Source organism: Lissotriton helveticus, chromosome 11 (genome assembly GCF_964261635.1).
Source record: "Lissotriton helveticus chromosome 11, aLisHel1.1, whole genome shotgun sequence".
Lineage (NCBI taxonomy): Eukaryota > Metazoa > Chordata > Amphibia > Caudata > Salamandridae > Lissotriton > Lissotriton helveticus.
In genome coordinates this window covers 1,157,255,856-1,157,279,643 of record NC_136072.1, presented here as the reverse complement: position 1 = coordinate 1,157,279,643, position 23,788 = coordinate 1,157,255,856, and the positions used below count along the sequence as shown (strand labels likewise).

The 23,788-nt window shown below is 45.6% G+C and overlaps 1 protein-coding gene across 11 annotated transcripts in view; it reads left to right on the top strand.

The window, feature by feature from the left end:
• EP400 (E1A binding protein p400) overlaps positions 1-23,788 on the top strand; it is a 522,955-nt gene that overhangs the window by 316,713 nt on the left and 182,454 nt on the right. For all 11 annotated transcript variants that reach the window (XM_078667964.1, XM_078667963.1, XM_078667968.1 and 8 more), the window contains 7 exons: positions 7,067-7,225; positions 8,122-8,205; positions 8,497-8,631; positions 17,297-17,341; positions 17,424-17,577; positions 18,025-18,266; positions 23,423-23,596. In XM_078667964.1, the coding sequence (XP_078524090.1) occupies positions 7,067-7,225; positions 8,122-8,205; positions 8,497-8,631; positions 17,297-17,341; positions 17,424-17,577; positions 18,025-18,266; positions 23,423-23,596 (993 nt within the window). The remainder of the gene's footprint in view (positions 1-7,066; positions 7,226-8,121; positions 8,206-8,496; positions 8,632-17,296; positions 17,342-17,423; positions 17,578-18,024; positions 18,267-23,422; positions 23,597-23,788) is intronic.

Sequence of the window (23,788 nt, the reverse complement as noted above, 5' to 3'; positions counted from 1 at the left end):
TATGGATAGACTTTAATTACTGGGCCCCTGTTAGCAACTAAAAAGGCAAACGGACGTGTTGGAGTAAATTATGACCTCCTTCGTCCTGTGTGGTCTACATGTTTCAGCCAGGCCTTTTAATTAAAACTGGCTTTCCTCAGGACCAATGAGTATGTGTAGGTGATAGTAAATAAATAATTTTAAATGAATTGTGGTATGATTAAAAGTGTCGCACTCACTAAGGTGCGTTATGTGTAAGAGGGGGATTCCCTCTACTTTAACTTGCTGTTTGCTGTTAAAACCTCCTTGGGTCACCTGGCAAGGAGAAAAGACCGAAATTGTCGGTCTTCGTGCTCCATAGACCTGTTGTCCTGCTGCGGTGTCCCGGGTATTTATTTATTTATTTATTTAGTAGTTTGTAGAGTGCGCAGCTACCTCCAACGGAGGTGTCCCGGCGCTAAAGATATACCCTCACCAAGGGCCAGTGGGATGATGCTGGGTTTTGATAATTTAGACAAGGTGCTGCCATTAAGAGTATATAGTGCTGGGAGTTTGTCATTATGAACTCCTCAGCACCATAATGGCTGCACCAAAAACTGAGAAGTTTGGTTCCAAACTTCTGAGCACATTAAACCCACACTGATGCCAGTGTGGGATTTAGTGAAAATTCACACAGAGGGCATCTTAGAGATACCCTCTGAAAAACAACCTACCACTGTGTCCGGGCTGGGTGGCTGCTTTCAGCTGCCACCACCAGACATGTTTCTGGACCCCTGGATCGAGAGCCTGCTGCTCTCGGGGGACTGAAACAATGCACATCCTGGGATCAATCAATCAATCAAGCATTTATAGAGCGCGCTACATACCCGTGAGGGTCTCAAGGCGCTGGGGGGGGGAGGGGGAAGGGGGGCGTCTACTACTGATCGAAGTGCCAGGTCTTGAGAAGTCTTCTGAAGGCCAGCAGGTCCTGGGTCTGTCGTAGGCTGGCAGGGAAATCGTTCCAGGTCTTGGCGGCGAGGTAGGAGAAGGATCTGAGTACTGAGTATTTTTGTCCACCCTAAGCGTGGAAGGGTATACTCAGACATGAGTCCCTTGCTCATTGCACCATCAGGATTCAAGCAAGCCGGGCCGAAGACGGCTGTAATGCCAGAAACCGGTCCCCGGAAGCTTGTTTCCTTCCCAGTGTAAGAATTGGCTTTTGTAGTTTGGTTTGCCCTGTTCCCATCATGCACTGGGACAGGAACAGACTAATTTGCATACAGCCAGGTTCTGAAACTGGGATGGTGCAGTGAGCTAAAAAACGGTGTTGGATCTAGCCCTGATCTCTTGACTGGGTGAGAGTATTCTGCTTAATTCAGAGACTCTGTCCCTCACCACCCCTTGTTGTAATTATTTTTGTCCACCCTAAGCGTGGAAGGGTATACTCAGATGCGAGTCCCTTCCTCATTGCACCATCAGGATTCAAGCAAGCCGGGCCGAAGACGGCTGAAATGCCAGAAACCGGTCCCCGGAAGCTTGTTTCCTTCCAGTGTAAGAATTGGCTTTTGTAGTCTGGTCTGCCCTGTTCCCATGATGCACTGGGCCAGGGACAGACTAATTTGCATACAGCCAGGTTCTGAAACTGGGATGGTGCAATGAGCTAAAAAACGGTGTTGGATCCAGCCCTGATCTCTTGACTGGGTGAGAGTATTCTGCTTAATTCAGAGACTCTGTCCATCACCACCCCTTGTTGTAAATTATTTTGTCCACCCTAAGCGTGGAAGGGTATACTCAGATGTGAGTCCCTTGCTCATTGCACCATCAGGATTCAAGCAAGCCGGGCCGAAGACGGCTGAAATGCCAGAAACCGGTCCCCGGAAGCTTGTTTCCTTCCCAGTGTAAGAATTGGCTTTTGTAGTCTGGTATGCCCTGTTGCCATGATGCACTGGGCCAGGGACAGACTAATTTGCATACAGCCAGGTTCTGAAACTGGGATGGTGCAGTGAGCTAAAAAACGGTGTTGGATCCAGCCCTGATCTCTTGACTGGGTGAGAGTACTCTGCTTAATTCAGAGACTCTGTCCATCACCACCCCTTGTTGTAAATTATTTTGTCCACCCTAAGCGTGGAAGGGTATACTCAGATGTGAGTCCCTTGCTCATTGCACCATCAGGATTCAAGCAAGCCGGGCCGAAGACGGCTGAAATGCCAGAAACCGGTCCCCGGAAGCTTGTTTCCTTCCCAGTGTAAGAATTGGCTTTTGTAGTCTGGTCTGCCCTGTTCCCATGATGCACTGGGCCAGGGACAGACTAATTTGCATACAGCCAGGTTCTGAAACTGGGATGGTGCAATGAGCTAAAAAACGGTGTTGGATCCAGCCCTGATCTCTTGACTGGGTGAGAGTACTCTGCTTAATTCAGAGACTCTGTCCATCACCACCCCTTGTTGTAAATTATTTTGTCCACTCTAAGCGTGGAAGGGTATACTCAGATGTGAGTCCCTTGCTCATTGCACCATCAGGATTCAAGCAAGCCGGGCCGAAGACGGCTGAAATGCCAGAAACCGGTCCCCGGAAGCTTGTTTCCTTCCCAGTGTAAGAATTGGCTTTTGTAGTCTGGTCTGCCCTGTTCCCATGATGCACTGGGCCAGGGACAGACTAATTTGCATACAGCCAGGTTCTGAAACTGGGATGGTGCAATGAGCTAAAAAACGGTGTTGGATCCAGCCCTGATCTCTTGACTGGGTGAGAGTACTCTGCTTAATTCAGAGACTCTGTCCATCACCACCCCTTGTTGTAAATGGCTTTGTTGAAGGCGTGGTGAGGGCAGGGGTCGGATGGGGATCCGGAGTGGATGGAGTTCATGGTTTTGATGGTGCCTTCATCGCTGACGTTGGTCCAGGCGGTCAGGCGGCTGGTGCGGGTGGTGGTCGCGGGAGTGGTGGAATCGGTGGTGGGTGTGGGGGTGTCGGAGTTGAAGCTGTCGTGGATGTCGGCGATCTTGTGATGGAAGAAGGTGGCCAGGGAGTCGCACAGGTCCTGTGATGGTGGGATGTCGTTGATGATGGAGCTGGGGTTGGAGAGTTCTCTGGGGATGAGGTGCCATGCCTCCTCCCCCAGGGTGGGCAGGGTCCACGGAGGGGAAGCTTCAAAGTCATGTCGCCTTTGTGAGCTTCCCCAGGCCACTTGCTGCTTTCAGCAACTGGTCCCAACTGGTTCTGAAACCACCTTGGGTGGGAGAACTATCCGGAAAAACAAGTGAGGAAGAGAGGTGTGCCTACCTCTGCCAACTCCACCCTTCAGGTGGGGGAGGTGAGGTGAAGCACAACTCTCAGTCCCTGCCATCTTGCAGATGGGGGAACCCAGCCAACCTGAGTGAGGCATATGCCCCCTCCCACTGGAGGGTGGCATTATTGGGAGTGAACCCACCCCAAGGAAGGGACCCATTGGTCCCAACCTGTACTTACCTGTAATGCCCCTAAGTCTAGTATTTAGGGGGCACCCCGAACATTGCTTCCTCAGACAAGAAACCAGAAGAAGGACGAACAGCCGTGCTAAAGCGAACAAGAGGGCGACGCCCACTGTCTTTGCCCCAGCCCTACCGGCCTGTCCCTACCTCAAACCTGCAGAAGCGAAACTCCGGTGTGTCCTGCAGCCAGCAGCCTCAAGAACCCCAAGGACCTGCCCTGCCTTCAAAAGAAAAGACTGTCTCCCGTGAACACCGGATTTGTTCACCAACAGACTCCAGGTCCGCCAAAGTCCTCGAGTCTGCACCACTCTGCACCCGACATCCACGGCCCGAGTTCAAGTGGCCCAACACCAAGAGGAGGTCTCCCCGGTGATCCTGAACCAAGATCTGGTGACCCCTGACCTGCCTCAAGCGTCCAGCCGACGCCTGCAGCCTCAAACTGGAAGGTCCCCCCCCAACCGCGACCAGGAGCTAGTAAGAAGATCCGACCCTAAAAGGCACCCCTGCACCCGACGCCCCACTGTCTTGGGTGGCATAACCGACGATGCCTAACCAACCCCCAACATCCCAAACTTACCTCTCCGAGTGGTGGTCGCACCCAGAAACCCTTCGTCCCTGAGCCTGCAGTGTGTTTGCAAACTCCTCTATATTCCTCAGTTGTGAGTCCAAATCCCTCAATCAGCTTTCTCTTCATGAGATCATAAGACCCAGCATCTGCCCCAGAAAGGGTCAGGAGTCTGTCTCTGCGGTTACCAGAGAACAGTTCCCAAAGGAGTGCCCCCAGTGTGACTTCTTCAATTTCTCTAATTTCACAGGCACTCTCAAAGGCTGTAAACCATTTTGTGATTTCATCACTCTTCATATTTAGGGAAAACCTCTTTGGGGATTTTAGCATCACAAGATTGCTCTTTATCCTTAAGTAAATATTGCCACCATTGAGTAGTGCTAGGCCCATCTCTTCTCTGTCTCGCTCTCACTCACTCTCTCACTGTCACTCTCTCTCACTCTCTCACACCTTTTGGTCAACCTTGCTAGCAGGTTGTCCTCCTCATTGAGGCTGCCCTCAATGTCCTCAGTAGTGCCTGATCCACCTGTGTGGGCTCTAGGTACTGAGAGGTTTATTTTTTGATTCAGGGCTACTGGGGCCCTCCTCTCCCTATGAAGTGGGGGTGGGTGGGGGTTGATAAGCATCCTCATCCCCTCCCTCTTCTTCCTCATTTGATTTGTCTTCACCATTTTCAGATGAGTGGTCCTCAGCATACCCAGCCATTCATTTTACATAGGCACCTTACCTCCTTGAAAGACCAGTGAAGGTAAGGGGTGAGGTCAAGCTCCTCAACCTGGTCCTCTGTCATTGTGGTTATCTTCACTAACAGCTAGGTTATTTTTAAGAGACCGTTAAAACAACTTCTAACCCCTCTTATCCCTAGCTAAAGTTACTTTTGTTTCCTAAAATTCTAAAGGGAATTAACCAAGGCCCTACCCAAACCTTTGGAAATCTGGAAAAAATATAAATTATAAACAATCAGAATTCTAAAGACAATTTAAGAGTTCTGTTGTGTGATCAGGTGGTAACCAAGTTAGTCCAACAAATTCGACGTTGTATATCCCAATGCTGCCACCAACATCGCTAAATTGATTGTAAGTTATTATCTTCTTTAACCTCTGCCATACCTTTGGGGACTCACTGGACTCTGTGCACACTATACCTCTTTTTGGTATAGTATATACAAAGCCAACTTCTTACAGCTGGGGAATTTGTTTTCACCAGTGTTCAGTACATGGTTTAAGATGGCTTCCCTGGTCACTTGCACTGACAGCAAGAAGAACTGACTAGCACAGGGGCATATCTGCTCATGCAGATATGTCCTCACATATAATATTAAGCACTGTGCCTTAGGGCTGTTAGGCCTGCTGAAGGGGTATCATATGCAGTGGTCCGGAACATGGCACGCAGGAATGTGTGGCATGTGTTTTCACTTTTGTCTGCGCCAAAACACACAGCCTGCAATGGCAGTCGTGCATGCGCTTGGTGAGGGATCCCCTAGGGTGGCACAATTCGTGCTGCAGCCCTTGGGGGACCCTCCCTTAGTACCCCAGGCCATAGGTACTAGACAACCATTTACTAGGGGCTTACAGTGGTAGCTAAATGTTTGCAAATTTTTTAAAACAATTGTACAGTTTTAGGGAAAAAACACTGGTATTGGGAACCAGGTTAGAAAGAGCACAGTACAGCTCAGTCAGAGGGGGTGGGTGGTGGGTGAGGGGTTGGGGAGGGTACTGCAGTAAAAATCCAGTTTCCCACAACCTCTGGGTTTTCCCTGGATATGCAGGCCAACTTTTCCTTCGACGGTACAAAACCATTTTGGGAAAAGACCAACTCCATCTCGGAATGCTTCAAAGCCAATATTGGCACAGTCTGCTGTCTTGGTCTACATCATAAGTGGAAGTAATTCCAAGGGATCCAGAAGATTTGATGATTTTGGAGAGGCCTTCACTTCAATCAGCACTAATTGGCCTGTGGTCAGCAGCAGTCTCAGAACCACACTCTTGAGACAGTACAGGGACTGTGGAAAGAGTAGGGGCCATGCACCACCTCAGACAGTCGCTACTTCCTCCTCCACCTCCCCAGCCACCCCAGGAAAGCAGCTCTAGTTCCCTTGTTTGGACAATTGCGGGTGGTGGGAGCCCCGGTGTCCCTTTTTCTGAAGGCCTGGAGTGCTCATCTTTGGACCATGGGTGATACAGATTGTGGAAAAGAGGTCTGCTACTGCCTACCCTTCCATGATCTTCCTTCCTGGATTCCCGCTGCCCATTGGGGCCATTTTCTGGAACCCTTTTTCCTACTGTAGCACGGGGCGTCTGCCTTGCATCAGAAAGGAGCCGAGGAGGTGGTGTCAGAGCAGGAGATTGGACAAGGAGGCTACTCTTGTTGCTTCCTCGTACCAAAGAATGGCAGCAGACTCTCTGCTATCCTGGACCTCATGGTTTTTTAACTTCTTCCTGTATAAGTAGAAGTTCAAAGTGCTGTCTCTTGCTCATGTTCCGATTCTGAAGTCCCACGGGAAGTATCTGTGCTTTGTGGAGGGCACAACTACTATCAGTTTGTAGTTCTTCATTTTGGTCTGAAATTGGCGCCACAAGTCTTCTCAAAAGTGGGGGCAGCCCATTTCATGAGGTCAACGTTTCCAATTTTGTCAGCACCCCTTACCGTCTGGGTAGAGCTATGGAGAAAAGTTTTATGTACAAGTCTAGTACCTGGAGGAGGAGTCCGAAGCTGTGGAATCTGCAGGTAGATAGTGTCCACTAGAGACTTCACTACCTAAGGTAAATAACTTTTTCTTCACATTTAACCCTCCATTTTTTTCTAAATTTGTCAAATTTGCCTTTATTAGAATGCGTTTGTATGGGAACAGTTCATTTAGAGTAACAAATTGCAAGGTTTTACATTGAAATAAAAGTAAAGCTAATAAATGTGCACTGGTGCTGTCCCTATTGAATATGTTTGCAGGTGAAGAAAAATCTCTCTTCTCTGCTGATTCATTTTGATTGATGTTTGGGAAAGTTTTTTCCCTATAAATTCTAAAACACTAGCTTTGCAAATGCGTGCTGTTCTCATCTTGGAATTTGACTTCTGCTTAGGCACTCAGCAGCCTTGAGGAGGTGGACGACGATCCTACGAGCCAGCAACAAGATTCAGTAGCTGATCACAGCCCTGCCTTATTACCACCCCTTCTCTGTGATTTGGAGAGCGATGAGGAGCCCACACAAGCTTCTGAGCTAGCTGACTTAATGGATCAGGTAAGAACCGTGTGTTGATATAAAGCATTTGTCTTTAGTGGTGCAGTACTTCCCATGAGGTATGGGAAATGTAAAGGATTTGCCTGAACCCCAACGTTGGGATCAGTAGCCGAGCAATCTTGTAAATGTGTTTCTTCGGAGTAGAAAGCTTCAATTCTGCATTAAAATGATGCCTTGTGCAGATACATCAAACGTGTTCTGTGTTGTGACATCTGAGACTGGTTTCTCTTTTGCTAGAAGACTCGAGACCTGCTTTCAAACTGACTTGTGCTGAGCTCTCATTTTCCCAGTATCCACGGTGAAGTCGATTTGCCTGAAAGCCTCTGGGCACATGCAGTCTAAAAATGAAGCACAGCAATTTGTAACTTGCAGTTGTAGGTTCAGCTCGTATGCCTCCAAAAGACCTCCGTGAAAGAGCCTTTGTGACTTAGTCTGTTAAGGATCACACCAGAACTGTCTTGCTGAACAATCTGTTGCTTGTACACATGGCCTACTCAGAAATGAGTTTGAATCAGCAGATCTTTCTGTATTGTTGACCTAATTCTTTGTATAATAACTTTAATTAATAGTTTACTTTCTTAATAAAATGCATTTTAGCTTCACGTATTTTGTACAGTAGCTTCACAAGTAATGTGTGCATATTCATGGTCTTTATGGTCTATTATAACCTCCTGACCTTTGCGTACTGTTCTCATTCATACTGAATAGCTTCTTGGACTTTCCATGCTAGCCTCATAGGCTTCCTGATAGCCTCATTTGGTGTTAGTCTCATGAGCTATATGTTCCAGAGTTGAGGCTTTTGTCTAGTTTGTAAATATGTGTACCAAAATTCTGTTTGCATTGGGGATGACTGCTTTAAGTCTTTAAGAAAATGTGTTTTTTTGTCTTGTTAACAGCTCACCCCGATCGAAAAGTATGCTCTACAATACCTGGAGATTTTCTACTTGTCCAGCAGTGAAGAAAAACAGAGGCTTATCGAGGTACTGGCGTGAGATTTCTGATACCCACCTAAAATACGAGCACAGAGTGAGGAAGGCAAGATTAAGTATAACGGATGACAGAACCTAGGGTTGGCAAGTCTTGAGACAGTGAGGTTTTTGCTTAATTAATTGTTTTGCAGCTTTTAATTCTTCATGAAAACTAGTTTACAATAAGATTTTGGGCACCCTTAAGTCGTGCAGTAATTTACAGAAAAGTATTATAGACCTTGACTGAATTAGAAACATGTCTGAATGTGTTTTCAGCTGTAATGCCACTCTTTTTCCTTTAAGGACGAGTTGAAAGCTGCAAAGAAGGCCTGGGAAATCCATCACATCAAAGAGCTGAAGGAGCTCCAGGCAAACCTGCTCTGGGAGGAAGATGAGGAGGAACTTTTCACATACACCAGGGAGGATGCATATAACATGGTAAATGGTCCCAGCACCTCATTAGGCAGAGGTTTCGATAATTATTTTTATGTATATTGTGGAAAATGGGGTTCTGTTGCAGTTACCCCCTGCTTTTTGCATGGGTGTTGATGCAACTTTGACTGTGGAGTACTGGGTCTTTGCTGGCCAGGTACCTAGTAAATGGCTCCTGGGTACCTAGGGCATTGGGACTAAAGAGGGTGCCCTAGGGGCCCCTCACTTAGGCCATTCAGACTGTCACTGCAGCATGCATGGGCTGCTGAACACAAAATGACTAAGTCGACATGGCATACTCCTTGGGTGCCATGCCGGCTATCATTGCCTAAGATATAGGTAAGTCACCCTCTAGCAGGCCTTACCTGCCCTAAGGCAGGGTGCACTATATCCCAGGTGTTGTAAGTGCCAGTGACCCCATAGAAAGTACATGGGCTGGAAACTCGACAACTTGAGTTCCACAGCCCTGATGGCTTCACTAAATACAGGAGTGTTTGGTACCAAACCCCTGTGCCTGGTGCCCCCTGGCTTTGAGGAACCAACAGTTCCCTGTGACCCTCAACATCCCAGCTTAGCCGTTTTCTGCCTGCACCCTCCAGTTCGACGCCTGCAGCCTGTTTCCCAAAAAGAAGATTCTCCATTTAAAAGTATTGCGAGTCTGACGCTGAATTTGCACCCGGCCATCCCTGTGCTGCTGTATATTTGGTGCTGGTTTGTGCCCCCTGTGCTGGTCCTAACCCCCAAAGTTTGGCCCCTTCAACCGATTTACGTACCTGCAAGCAGTGTGGCTCCAACGACCTCCAGTTTCCATTGAAACGCATTGGGTTGAACTCCGACTTTGACCTCTGCACCCCGTACCCTGTGCCGCTGGTGGTGCAGTTCAGGTACTCACCTGACCCTTGCTACTTGCTGACCTTTGTGCCCGAAGACTGGATTTGTAAGTGCTGTACTTATCTGTTAAACTGCAGTATTGTTTTTCTCCATAGTATAACATTAAACTGTTCAGAAATTGCACTAATTGGTCCTTTTTAAAGTGAAAAGTATTTTTAGTTAAAAACGTACTGCTATGATCTTGCCCTTAAATAAAATACAAGCAACGTGTATTTTTTTTATGAAATTGACATGGATTATCTTTTTGAGTTTGTGTCCATTATTGGTCAATGTTGGGGAATAAATGTCTTACACTCCTCTGTTAGGCCTAAGGCTTCTCGCCCACACTGCCACAAATAGAGCACTCGGGGTTTTACATTGAGCCCTGTACACATTTGGGGAACCCCTGGACTCTATGCACGGTATTACCTAGTGACAATACCATATACAGAGCCAGCTTTATATATATCTATCTATCTATGTCTATCTATAATATAGATAGACATAATACCCTCAGGTATTATGTAAAAAGAGTTTTATATAGTGATTTTTATATAGCACTGGCTAGACCCGAAGGTATTAGAGCGCTTTACAAACATTGTCAAAGGTAGTATTGGATAATATTAGTTACACAATAAGGTCTTCTTAGATTCCAATCAAAGCATTTCCTGGGGAGGAACAAACAATGTATATTTTGGAGAGAAGGTTCTGGTTGAGATTAAAGTTGTGTGGTAGGCGTTGGAGCTCAAGGTGCTGATTTAGGAGAATATCTTTTAATTGTCTTTTAAAGCTGGGGAGGGAGTTCCAGATTTTGGGGGCATTGCCTGAGAAAGAGCATGTTAGGGCTTTTTGTTTGTGTTTCGCGGAGGGGTGAGAAGCAGCGTAGTGGAGCTCTTTAAATTCTTGACTGTAGTGCCTTAGTGAGTTTGGATGCAAGGTAGTCTGGTTTTGCTGTGTGAAGCACTTTGAGAGTGAGACTAGCAGTTTTGAGGCAGCATCGGGCTACAATCCGGAAACGCTTTAGATTTTTTAGGAAGAGGGAGATGTGATCATGATATTGGATTCCAGTTTCGATTCCGTAGAATGGCCCTACCTGCTGGCGGTCATGGACAAATTTAAGCTGGGAGACGACTATATGACCATGGTTGGCCTCTTGTACCGCAGACCTACAGTCCGCGTCCGCACTGGTACTCTACTATCTGACCCTATACCTGTACAAAGAGGCACCAGACAGGGCTGCCCCCTGTCTCCCCTGTTGTTCTCCTTGGCAGTGGAACCCCTGGCCGCGACGCTTAGGTCCCGAGGGGCGGAGTGGGGCATACCGATGGCAGATGGCCTACATGCAGTGTCCTTGTATGCTGACGATCTCCTCCTATATGTGAAAGACCTCAGTGATGTTCCGGAGTCCCTCACTGACATTTTCGGCACTTTTGAAGAAATGTCCGGCTTGAGGGTCAACTGGGCCAAATCGGGAGCCTACTCCTTTCACCCTAATACTCCTGAGAGTGAGATACGCATCAGAGGTGTGAGACTGCAGTGGTATCCCATGACATTCAGGTATCTAGGGATACATATCTACCGGGAACCTGCAGATATACTAGACGGAAATTTACTGCGGGCGATTGCATCCATCCGATCGCAGGTTGGGTTTTGGAAGACGCTGCCACTGAATGTTCCTAGTCGTGTAGCCCTGACGAAAATGATCGTCCTGCCACGGCTCCTATATTACTTTGCTAACATTCCAGCGTATGTCCCCAACCGGGTGTTTCGGGACCTTGAAGCCCTATTACGTGACCTGCTCTGGAACAAGGGCCGGCCACGCATCGCTCTGGCGAAACTATATATGCCAATTGAAGCGGGAGGACTAGCTGTTCCCACCTGGAATTATACTATTTGGCAGCGCAAATGCAATGGGTGTCGGTTTGGCTCGGCGGAAGGAACTTAGGAGACACAGCCACGGAGGTCGAGATCTGGACACAGTTGCAGGTCCAGGTGTTGTTTCACCCACTGACCCGGACCCCGCGCCCGTCGCAACTACATCTTGCGGTGGCGCGCAGATGCTTCCTCCGCTGCTTACGCCTAACGCGGGCGATACAGCCATACGCTCGATTCTCCCCATATTGGGTGCCCCGACTGCGACAGGGATGCTAGTGGCTGTACAACTTGACAGCTGGACCACAGCGGGAGTGGAGACGTTGGGAGACTTATACTCTGACGGCGCCCTCCTCCCCTTCGCCACCCTCGTAGATGACACGTCACTACCAGCCGGACAGTTCCTCTTGCATGCGTCCCTCACCCGCACGTTGACTGCCGCCTGGGGCGACATAACTGTCGAATTGCCCACCCATCTCTTCCTGCAGTACCTTCACGTCATGTGTAATGGCACACACATAATCCACTGGCTAGCGCAAGCTCTCCTTCTCCATACTCATCCTACCACAGCGCAACTGAGGGAGAAATGGACGACCGACAGACGACGGGATTGGACAGATAAGGAATGAGCAATGATGCTAGCTGGCCCGGTTAATGTCCCTCACAACCCTCGTTTTAAAATTATACAACTTTACATACTACACCGCGCATACCTCACTCCGGACAAAATAAACAGATATTTCTCGGTCGTGGATACGGCCTGCAATCGCTGTTCCCAGATAGGAGCGGATCTCCTACACATGCTCTGGCACTGTCCTACCCTTCAACAATACTGGGATGGGGTGACCATGTTACTGACACATTGCACTAACGAACGAGTGCCACCAACTTGGGAGGCATGCATACTGGGATTATACAAACGTACACGGCTGAACAAAGTCCAGGCCCGATACTGGGATCTCGGGCTTATCACGGCCAAGCGCCTGCGCACACAGCGGTGGAAGGCCGACACACCTCCACACATCTGACACTGGAGCCTATCGTTAGTAAATTGGGCACGGGCAGAAAGTGCTGCCTTGCGACGAGAGGAAACAGCGGGCCTTAGAAAATTCCCGATAGCAAATTCCTGGGACACTATCCTCCAATCCTTTCAGCAGAAATGTGTAGAGCAAGGGATCACGTGATGAGATGTAGACTTCCCCCACACAGCGATTGACACCGCACAACGTACTACACCTGACGGATCTCTCCCTTATTCCGTTTCCCCCTTTCTCCGGTCCTGCTACGATATTAGAACATAGCCTATGCTGCACTACTTACTGCCTTCATGACTCCCAGGTCTTAGCTATTGTATGCCACGTACGCGGCTGTCTTGTAGTGACGGATGTGTTGCCTCTCCCGCACCCAGGTCCCCATATATTTTACTATGGCCAGGGGTCCTGCCACCGACCGCATTAAGATCAATACTATCCTGTCAACTCTATAATGCCTTTACGCTGGGAACCCTCTCTTATGAGCCTGACACACTGGTGGGCCCTCTACTGCGCCCCCAGAGCTACCCCACCCGCTGAATAGCTACTGGCATATTGACAACACACCACCCCCCCTTACACATGGCTACCTCTTTCCCACTCCCCTCCTCCCCTACATTTGTATCTCCCAAGTTACTGTTATACAAGTTATTGACCTACTGGTCCCCCCTTCCACTGGACCACGCCCTTTAATACTGTTTCTCATACACGCTACACCATGGGGATTTTGAGGGTACCTGCCAGGGCCGAGGAGATCCTACCCGGATTCGACTACGGACACCGGACACTTCCATCAGGTCCACTTTTCAGTATACCCACCCGATAACCAACACACATACGGAGCTATACAGCCTCATCCCTCGTTACTGCTATCCCACGCCCTTCTAGAGAGTGAGCTAGCCTGTTCTCCTTTATGTGCCCTACCAGAGTTACAGCGGGCCATGGCTCACTAAACGACATTGATGAGCGCTGACATAGCACTGTGTTTATGAGTTTGTATATGAACAAAAAGAGAAAACAAATGACCTACGGACCTACACTCATTATTTAACGTGTTATTTTATTGCATTGCTGAATGTTCGCGTGATTATAAAATTCTGAATCAATCCCTTAAACGCCGCCGGACCCGAGGGTTGTCGGCCTTGTGGCTGTGTTCATCCAACACATGTGATATGACTTTGATAACACGCGGCTGGCCCGGACGGGTTGTAAGCTGAACGCTGTGTACTGTACGATTCCAACAATAAAGGTCTTAAAATATAAAATAAAAAAAAATAAAAAAAATGATATTTGATTCCAGTGACCATCCTTACTGCTGCATTTAGTGTGGCTCTTAGGGAGCTGGGTGCAACTTCCCAGTGCCAATGAGGGTGACATTTCCGTAGTCCAATCATGATAGAACCATAGCTTGCATGGCGCTTATTATATAATTCGGGTAGAAAGCGTTTGATTTTATGGAGGAGTTTAAGGTTGCAGAATGTACTCTTTGCTGTATTTTTTGTGTGGGTTCATGCTCAGACTTGGGTCCAGGGTAATCCCTAGGGATTAGCCAGAGTTAATTTGCAGTTAAAAGCATCAGTGGTATTCATCCACTGTTAGACTTGGGGAGTTGTCCATTGTTTGATAAAAGGAGCGTTTCCATCTTGTCTTGGCTGAGTTTCAGGCGGTTGTGTGATAGCCAGTTTGGACGTTTATGAGCATAGTAATTGTCCTTAAGTCCTCTAGTGAGGATATTTCTAAGTAGAGCTGGATGTCGGCTGCATAGACATGGTATGAGATGTTTACTTGTTCGAGTATGACGATGGGGGGGGTTCCATGTAATAATTAAGGAGTGTAGGTGAGTGCACTGTGCTTTGGGGGACACCGTTGGTTATGGCGGAAGTATCTGTGTTTGCGTTGATATTTGTTTGGAGCGGTTACGAAGATATGAGGCCAACCATTTCAAAACCAAGCAGTCTGCTCCGCTCTGTTTGTGGAGGGATTCTAAAAGCAGCTTGTGGTTGAGCATGTCAAAGGCCGCTGATAAGTCTAGGAGGATGAGTAGCCAGCATCTATCAGTCTCCAGTGATTTGTGTATGTCATCTGCTATGTTCAGTATAGCTGTTTCCGTGCTGCATCCCTTCCTGAAACCCGATTAGAATGAGTGAAGAAGATTATTGGAGTAAATGTATATAGAACTGGTTCCAGCACTATTGCTGTTAAATGGCACTATGAATTGCAGGCATTACCATTATCCATTTTAAAGGGAATTAAGTAGAGAAAGTAACCGTATATTGTACTCCCAAAGTGGTGATACTGTACCCAACAAAAATAAGAGGCAGTCTTGTCTGTAACACAGAACACAGCAAAAGAAATGAAAGAAGTCTGTCATCTGTTTTTACTAGCACAGCTCTGCAGATGTGTTTTGATTTAGTGGCATCAGCTGCATTGCCATTAAAGGAGAGTTTTATAATTTTGTAGATGAAGATTAAGAGAGCTTTCAAGGTATATGTACCAAGTTTCATTATTTGAATAGATAACTGCAAAGAATATGGTTGCAACAAAAATATATAGACACAGATTCTCAAAGGCGCAGTTGAAAGTTGATATAAACTCATAGATTTTCTCCTCTATAATAAGTAAATTTTTGACTTACAGAACAAAAAATGTAATTCCTATATGTTTAAATGTACTAACATCATGCTGATTGTCCACTCGGGGACAGTTTGGATCAGGATGTGTATTGTACACCTGTTTTAACAGGTCATTTTCCTTATGTTTTTTTCCTCCACAGCCGAAGCATTTTTTCATGTGGATAAACAGCTTTACGTATAACCTCTTAAAATATCTGGGTGTTACGTTCCCTTTCCCACCTTGAAAAGTAAATTTTCCCTGTAGTTTTTTTCCCCATAAACAGTCCGCATGGGAGATGAGATCTAAAGGCTTTGTAAATATCCTCAATGTTTTGATGTTTCCCTGCACACAAGAGTTGACTGTTCTACTACGCGGTGAAAAAACACAACCCAGCATGAAATGTCTGCAAAGTGTCTGTTTTTTTCTTTTTTATGTGAGCTGATGAAGCTAGATTGCTAAAACAAAACCTGCAAGTCTAGATTTTGAATCAAGATTTTCATTTTACAGTCACAAATCCAAATTATTATCTTCTGGCATGTACATTTAAGTGGTCTCGGGCCCTTTTACTGTAAAATGACCACACATTTTTATTTTCTTAAAAGCTTTCACTCTGAGGTATTACAATCTAAGTTTGTCTGTTTTAATGCAGTTTGGGCTACCAGAAATTAAGCACTTCAGTCTTGTAGCGTTTAAAAAAAAAAAAAAGAAATTGATGGCAAGTTTTGATATGTGCCGTAGATTTGCTCATGATACGTTTGCACTGGATTTAGTGTTGGTGGTATCATGCCCATAAGAAAATAAACATTTTGGCTTGAGGGTTGCCCATCTCCCTAGGCATCGTTCGTTGTCGAAATGAAAATTTTGTCTTGTGCTAGGAATTTCAGCAACCTTCATATCACCCTATTATTTGTATTTGAGATTTGTAGACACCCAAGGGTGTTAAAGTTCTAACCAAGAGAAACTTCTCAGAAACGACTATCCCTAAGCATCTGGAACTGAGAAAAGCCAGGTGTTCAAGTGCTTGCGAAAAGCCGCATGGGAGGAGAGACTAGCAATATGAATGTGCACAGTGTTCCACAACCTGGTTGCACTAACCCTGAATCCCCTCCCCCCAACCTTTCTTTCCGAATTCTTGGTATTTCCACCTTCCTAGGAGAGGCAGACCTCAGATGTCTGTCGGGGATATACCAGTGGTAGGCCATTCTCAAGTGCAACAGTCCCTGGAAGTGGAGGGCGGTGTGAACTAGACGGATGGCTTTGAAAGTCACTTGCTTCCTGACCGACAGTCGGTGCATGGAGCGAATGCCCTCTCTAACAAACCAACATTTAAGGACGAGGCGAGCAGCAGCGTTCTGAATTGTCTAGAGTCTATTGAGTGGTTTTATTAATGTTTAGGGTACAGAGAATTGCAGTAATCTAAGCGAGATGTGATAAGCCCAATGACCACTGCAGCTCTGAGCTCAGCAGGAATAAGGAGAAAAATCTTTCTTAACATTTTGATAATGTGGAAGCAGGAGTTAACAGTCCTCTTTGCCTGAATATCAAAGGTAAGAGATGAGTCGAAAAATACCCCTAACTTTTTTTGCCCTAAAATGACCAAACCTCACAATGCGAGTTCTTTTTGTCAGAAAGGATTCCAACTGGGACAGGGCAGTGTGGCTCTCCACTGCTTGGCGAAGTCTGTGAACCAGGCGGGAGGGGGACACTGTGTCAGATGCCGCTGAAAGGTCCATCAGCACCAAGTTGGCAGATCCTTCCTGATCAACCTGGCATTGAATGGCATCAGTAGCTGCCAGCGGAGCGGATTCCGCACTATGGCCACTCCTAGACCCACATTTGGTTATAAAAGCACGTTGTACAATGAATTCTGATGTCTGAAATCCATAGTGTTTAAATGTGTAAGGTATATTTCCAGAGGATGCAAATGACAGGTTTTAAATCACTACAGCTTGTTGCTGATGTTGTAGGTATATGCCTTTCTCTCATGCCACTACTGCCCTTGTTTAGGTTTGGCAGGTCTTTCAAACAATTAAACCTATTGAAGTTGCTATATTTTAAAGAACTCCAACTTTGTACTCGCTTTGAATGATTTTGCCCCTTTATGATAATAAACATTCAGATTCCCGTTCTTAAGATTACCTAAAGTCTCAAACTTGTGAGTTTACATAGTTGAGTGAAATACGATGTTGATGATAAAAAGGAATACATTTATTGAGTATAATGTGCAGAATATATTCACAAGTATGTTCACCTCAAACCATTACCTTCATTCTTTTTATTTACAGGACTATATCTATGAAGACCCAGATGGGCATGATGAAATAATGCCAGTAAGTCTTTTTTATAGTGATAAAAATTAAAATGTTTAATGCTTTACATTAGTTTAATGTGCACATTTACATCTCTGCACAGCTGTGGACTCCTCCAACTCCTCCTCAGGATGAAAATGATATATACATAGACTCTGTTTTGAGCCTGATGTATGATCTCAACCCAATCCCTGAATCTAAGCTGCCGCCGGTGTATGTGAGGAAAGAACGCAAGCGGCAGCGGATGGATCCCACAGGTAAATTACTGACAACATTGTCCTGATGCATTTAAAGTATTTTGCTTCCTCAATCAGTTATAAGTACCTGGTATGTAATTTTGAGACCGGTGTAGCTAATCAGGATAGCATACCAGTACTGCTGCTCATCTCTCAGTGAGGGTGAAGCAGGTAGGGACAGTTGACAAGTATATCAACTTGTGTTGGATGAAATTGAGTAGGTGGGAGCAAGTGGCCTAATAGCCAACATTATATCCAGTGCTGTTAATTTCCCTTCACTTCATTGTGCACCCCACCTCTGGCACATAAGCACTCAGCAAGAAATTAACTGTGTTTACCAATAGAGTGAGCGAGTGCATTTAGGCTTAATCACATTGTTAGTGTTTCGGTGTTCTTCCAAACTTTGTGGCATAGATGACTGTGACAGCTGATTTAAGTCTCTCTACTGAACATTCCTGCATTTATCAGCTGTTGGCAGGAAGAAAAAGCTGCGCCATGGTGAGACGGTTGTCCCCCCTCGGTCACTGTTCGACAGAGCCGCACCAAGCATGCTTAAAATGCGCCGTGAGGGCAAAGAACAGAAAAAGAACATCCTGTTAAAGCAGCAGACACAGTTCGCCAAACCTTTGCCTGCTCTTGTCAAGCCCACTACAGAGCCTGGCCAGGACAACCCAGAATGGCTCATCAGCGAGGACTGGGCGCTGCTGCAGGTAATCAGGACTTGGCTGGCACATTTTTACTGTTTGTAATTCTGCAGTTGAGAACTTTTTGAAATGTGTGTGTAAAAGACCACATGGGTTGTTCTAAAAAGTAACTTACTCTTGTGAGTAAGCTGCACATGTAAGATTGCTCTTATACTTTTGAGCTACTTTACTGCTTTGAACTGTTTCCAAAATCTTGATTGTAAAGCTATTCAGAAGTGTGGACTGTTTGGCTGAGGAAGTGGGTGGAACCAACATTATAAGTCATTACGGACAAAAAGATACAGCATCTGCACCACACATGTCCAAACACAGATACTGTAACACCCTCTCATAAAAAATAATTGATGGACTTAAAATAAAATCCCATAGGAAATAATGTTATATTAAAGTATTTAAAATAGTTAAATAAATATAAATATATATAATTTAATTCATAAAATTAAAACATTTATTATTTATAAAATATTTTAACAACTTTTTGAATTTATGAATTAGTGTAATGTAATCAATGTAATTATTTAAATATAATTAGATTACTATTAATTAATTCCATACATCCTCTTGAATAATTATTGTTGTATTTTATATATGAAATTAAATGAATGAAATGAAATGAAAATAACATTTATAAAGCGCTACAATTGCCCTCAGGCGTCCAGGCGCTATGACTCTCAGAAAAGCCCTCTAGAAACAAGAAGCTCTAGGTTACTGGAAGAGGAGGGTTTTGAGTTGTTTCCGGAACCACGTGAGGTTAGGGTTGCTTCTCATGTGGAGGGGGAGGGAGTTCCACAGTTTCGACACATTGAGGGAAAAGGAACGTCCCCCTGATCTGGCTCTGGAAATTTTAGGGACTTTGGCCAAAAAAGCAGAGGAGGATCGAAGCTCCTTGTTGGGCAGGTATGGGGAGATGAGGGAGGTGTTAATTACTGGGCCCATTTTCCAGAAAGCCTGGTGGGCAATGCACAGGGCCTTGAACTTAACTCTGCTTCTAACAGGTAGCCAATGCAGTGCTTTTAGGCCAGCAGTTATTGAGGTCCTGCGTGGGACTCCAAGTAGCGTACGAGCAGCTGAAGTTTCTGTAGGGTGTAGTCCGGTGCTCCAAGGTATAATGCATTATTGAAATCCAGGCGGGATTGGACGAGGCCCTGTATGATTATCTGCCTGGCCTCCATCGGGAGAAGGGGAAGGATTTTCTTGATTACCCTAAGGAGGCCAAAACAGGTGGCTGCCACCTTTGTGGCCTGGGTATTGAAGCTCAACGACTTATCTAACCATACCCCCAGGCTTTTGATGTTGTCGCTGGGGGCAGGAGCCGCCCCCATGCTTGCTGGCCATAGCAGCTCTAGAGTGGAGGGGGCTGCCGGGCCTAGGAGCATGAGCTCGGTTTTGTCGTCGTTGAGCTTCAAGCAGGAGTCCATCATCCAAGTCCTCACTTCCTCCAGGCAGGCCGATAGATTGGGCGGCGATTGGAGGCCGCTCTTCTGTACAAGGGAGACCACCAGCTGGGTGTCGTCCGCATAGGAAATGATGTCAATGCCATGCGGACGAACAATCCCAGCCAGCGGCCTCATGTACACATTGAAGAGCGTGGGGCTCAGTGAAGAGCCCTGAGGGACTCCACATCCCAGAGGCCTGCTTGATGAGACGGAAGTGCCGTCAAAGACCTGGAAGGTTCTATCTGACAGAAAGGACTTGAACCACGCCAGGGCTTCTCCGGACACTCCCAGGTCGGCGAGACGGTTCATCAGAATAGTATGATGTACCGTGTCAAAAGCGGCACTTAGGTCGAGGAGGATCACTGCCACTGACCCCCCTCGATCCAAGATCCGTCTCGCTTCCTCGGTCACTGCCAGTAGAGCAGTCTCCGTCCCATGTTTTGGGCGGAAGCCCGTCTGGGAAACGTCGAGGAGATGGTTTTCCTCAAGAAATTTTGTTAGGATAGTGTTAATGTGTTTCTCCAGGATTTTTGACGCCCATGGGAGCAGGGAGATTGGGCGATAGTTGCTGGGGTTGGCTGGGTCGAGGGCGGGTTTTTTTAGCAAGGCCCGTACCCTCGCCTGCTTCCATGTCGTTGGTACCGTCCCGCTGAGGATGGAGGAGTTCAGCAACTCCACCAAAGTGGGAGAGATGGTCTTACTAGCCAGCCTCAACGAGCCCGGGGGGGCCGGGTCACATGGTGAGCCTGATTTAATTTGCTGTACTAAAGGTTCCAGCGTTTCCAGGTTCAGCAGTGGAAAGGATTCTAGCTTATTATAAGAGAGAGTAGCCGTATCCTATATCACAGTGTAGGCTGAATATATTTTATTTAAATTTCAGAAAATGAAATAATTTGTATTTTTTAAATATATTCAACTGAAGTAATGAATGAATTAATAATCAATTTAATAGTGCTGTATCATTTTCATGTTGTCCTACATTTAAAAAATATAATAAAATGTATTATAGCAATATTAACATAAAACTGATTTATAACTCAGTGACTTAATATTTAGTTTTTTAGGATTTTGTGTCCTCGCCCTTCTTGTTGAAGCAGTATAGAGTATAAATGTGGAATATGTGGATAACTGTTGGTCACTAAAAAGTATTGTAGGTATTTTATTGTAAGTCACATTTAAATTGTACTTTGTGCTTTACTCATGCTGACACGCAGAGATTTTGTCTCTCTTCAACGAAAACTTGGACCATTATCAGCGAATCACAGTGAATTGTCTGAGGGAGAAAGTTCAAAAGAAATTATATCGGTTTACAGGGCGGTTGGTATTCCCCTTAGGAAGTTGCTTTAACCACTCCTGGTTACAACATAAACCACTGTACAAATACACAAGTGTAGTACGTTTTCTGATCTTTGCTTTTGACCACAGATTCCTTACATTGTGAATCCCCCCCCCCCCCAGCACCAGATCTGGAAACTCTTTTCAATAGCTTCTGTGTGCTAGTAAGTAGCAACATAGGCCTCAGTCACAACTCCGTACCAACTTCGGAAAGGTGGGACACAGAGCAGAACAGGCACCACATTGCATGCTGATGTCATTTCCGCTTTAAACGCAACCTTCACCTCTGATCTTGAACTCCTCTTTTATCAATTTCAGTTCTACCAAATTCTTGCTTTCAAACGTTTGGCAGTGTGTAGATGAATCGCCCTATAACAGGTTTCAGTCCATGCCTAGAGTGGTGTAAGCATATTTTGGTAATGGACCACCACTGTCATTCTGTCTTGGTACCCTTCACGATTGAGAGAACTGCTGCTTATTGCATCTGAAGGCCCTTAGGAGCAGGAGGCCGTACTAAGTTGTAAACCACAAACGAGATTAGTCCCGCTCCAAGTTGCTCTTGTCCGGTACGTCTAAGGCATATTTGAGCGATAAGTCAAAGAAAAGCAGAAGAAGTGTAAGTAAAGTTCTCCTGAGTCCTTTCGACTTGCTCCATGTAATGGTTACACTGTTGTCATTCGAGGAACCGGACTCTGCAATTGCCATTTTCTTTGGATCCAATGCGGTCTCTAAATCTGATGTGCTCTGAGTTCTCTGGGCACTCATCAACTTTTCAGTAGATTTCTGCCTTTAAAAAGGTCATGCATCAGATCTTCAACTTCACTACAGCTCTCTCTGGTATGCAGTCCGACCTCAAATTCCCAGCAGGCGTTGAGCTCAGGTGTTGTAAGTTGTTTTTGTTTGAAGAATTATTTTCAGTTTCCAGTTGACTCCTGATCCCAGAATACAGATTCTACCTATGTTTTACTCAGTCATCAGGTTCAAACATGTTTCATCTGCTCTGTTACGACTGAGAAACTAACATAAACTTCAGAGTTTGTGCAGCCAGTGCTGTGACTTGCTTCTCTATAATGAAGAACAATGATCCTGAAACGTGTGTAGAGCTACACAGCACGAGCTGCACCAACAAGGGTGAAGAGTAAGGCCATCTTATGCACTATATTTACCATTATGAAATGGGGCCAGCTGAGTGCTGGGATGTGAGGCAGTTTGCTCCCTTTCCTCCTTATTTCTGCTACATCCATAGAAGCACAAATAATCTGTTCAGACAGAATCCTTATACTGGTTCTTGTACCATATCCTGCCAATATTGTTTCTCGAGTGGTTAGCCAGCCCTTAGTCAAGAGCCTCCGGACAGTATGGCCCTGTGCATTGACTGATTGTTACCTGAGATTGATCTTCTAGAATTTGGATTGTAAGAAAATGTTACTATGAGCTAGCTGGCTGTGATGCACCATGCATCTTGTTTCTTTAGATACAGAATGTAAGGTTTCTGGTATAATTTCAATATTTTACTTTAATGTTTTATCAAAAGACTACACTCAGTTTGTGCCTTACCTGTGTGTGGGAGGGATGAAAAGCTAGTTGAACCCTGATGATTCCAGGTTAGAACTAACTTGTGCTTTTTGTACATTCCATTGTTGTAGTCCCCGAGAGCATCCTTTTAAACATTGTTAAAAAATGAAGAGTCTGGTTCATCCACAAGGGTGTTACTAGCTTATGTGGCTGTAGATCAACTTCCTCTCCATACTCCTGCCATCTAGTGTTGTGCCTGTACTCTGTGTTTGAAGATGGTGTTGTGGTCCAAGAGATCAACAATTCCAGAGAGATGAGTGTTTCGGGTTAGCCAGGCCTCTTGAGAGATATAGGGTAATGTACTTGAAGTCTTTGATTAGGGCACGGTTATCACTGCTTAACTGGTGGCAGAGGAGATGCCAGTTAATTCTATATTGATATTTGATGAGGCATCTGTTGTTGTGTCACCATATAAAGAGAGATGGCTGTGAAAGTTGGAGTAGGGTTTTCAAGCTTCTATTGAATATGATTATACCTGGGTGTTTGTTTTTTGCTTGAGCTGCACTTTGTCTTCGAATGGTTCAGCTGATTTTTGTTGGTCTGTTTGTTCCGGTTGTTGGTAGGTAAGTTTAGTGTTGGCTCCTAGTCTAAAGAGGCCTATCATCAGAAAAATTGGAAAGAACCTATATTTTAATATTATGCCACTTTATCCAAGTGTTGCATACCAACGTTCAACTTAACTTAAATTTATTGTTCCTGTCGTTTTAGTTTGATGCAGTTTTTTTATTACAATTATTTTTGCCGCCTTCAGTCATTGAGCATCATTTTGAACCCAAATTCTTTATATCTTGATCTCTCTTCCTTTCTGCTTGTCAGGCCGTGAAGCAGCTGTTGGAACTGCCGTTGAGCCTTGCCATTGTGTCACCAGCGCACACAGCCAACTGGGACCTTGTTAGTGATGTGGTCAACTCTTGCAGTCGCATCCACCGATCCTCAAAGCAGTGCCGAACCCGCTATGAAAATGTCATTATCCCGAGGGAAGAAGGAAAGGTGAGATTTTTATGATTGTTTTTTCAGTTATGTTTGGTGGATGTTGAAGTCACACAACAGCTAGCGTTATTAATCATTTGGCACAAACTTTCCTACCGGCATCCTTTGTGTGAACATTTTGGCTGCAGTCTGGGAATTTATCCAGTAGTATTGAGTTAGTTGATTTTGTTCCTCCTTATTTGTTTATCCACA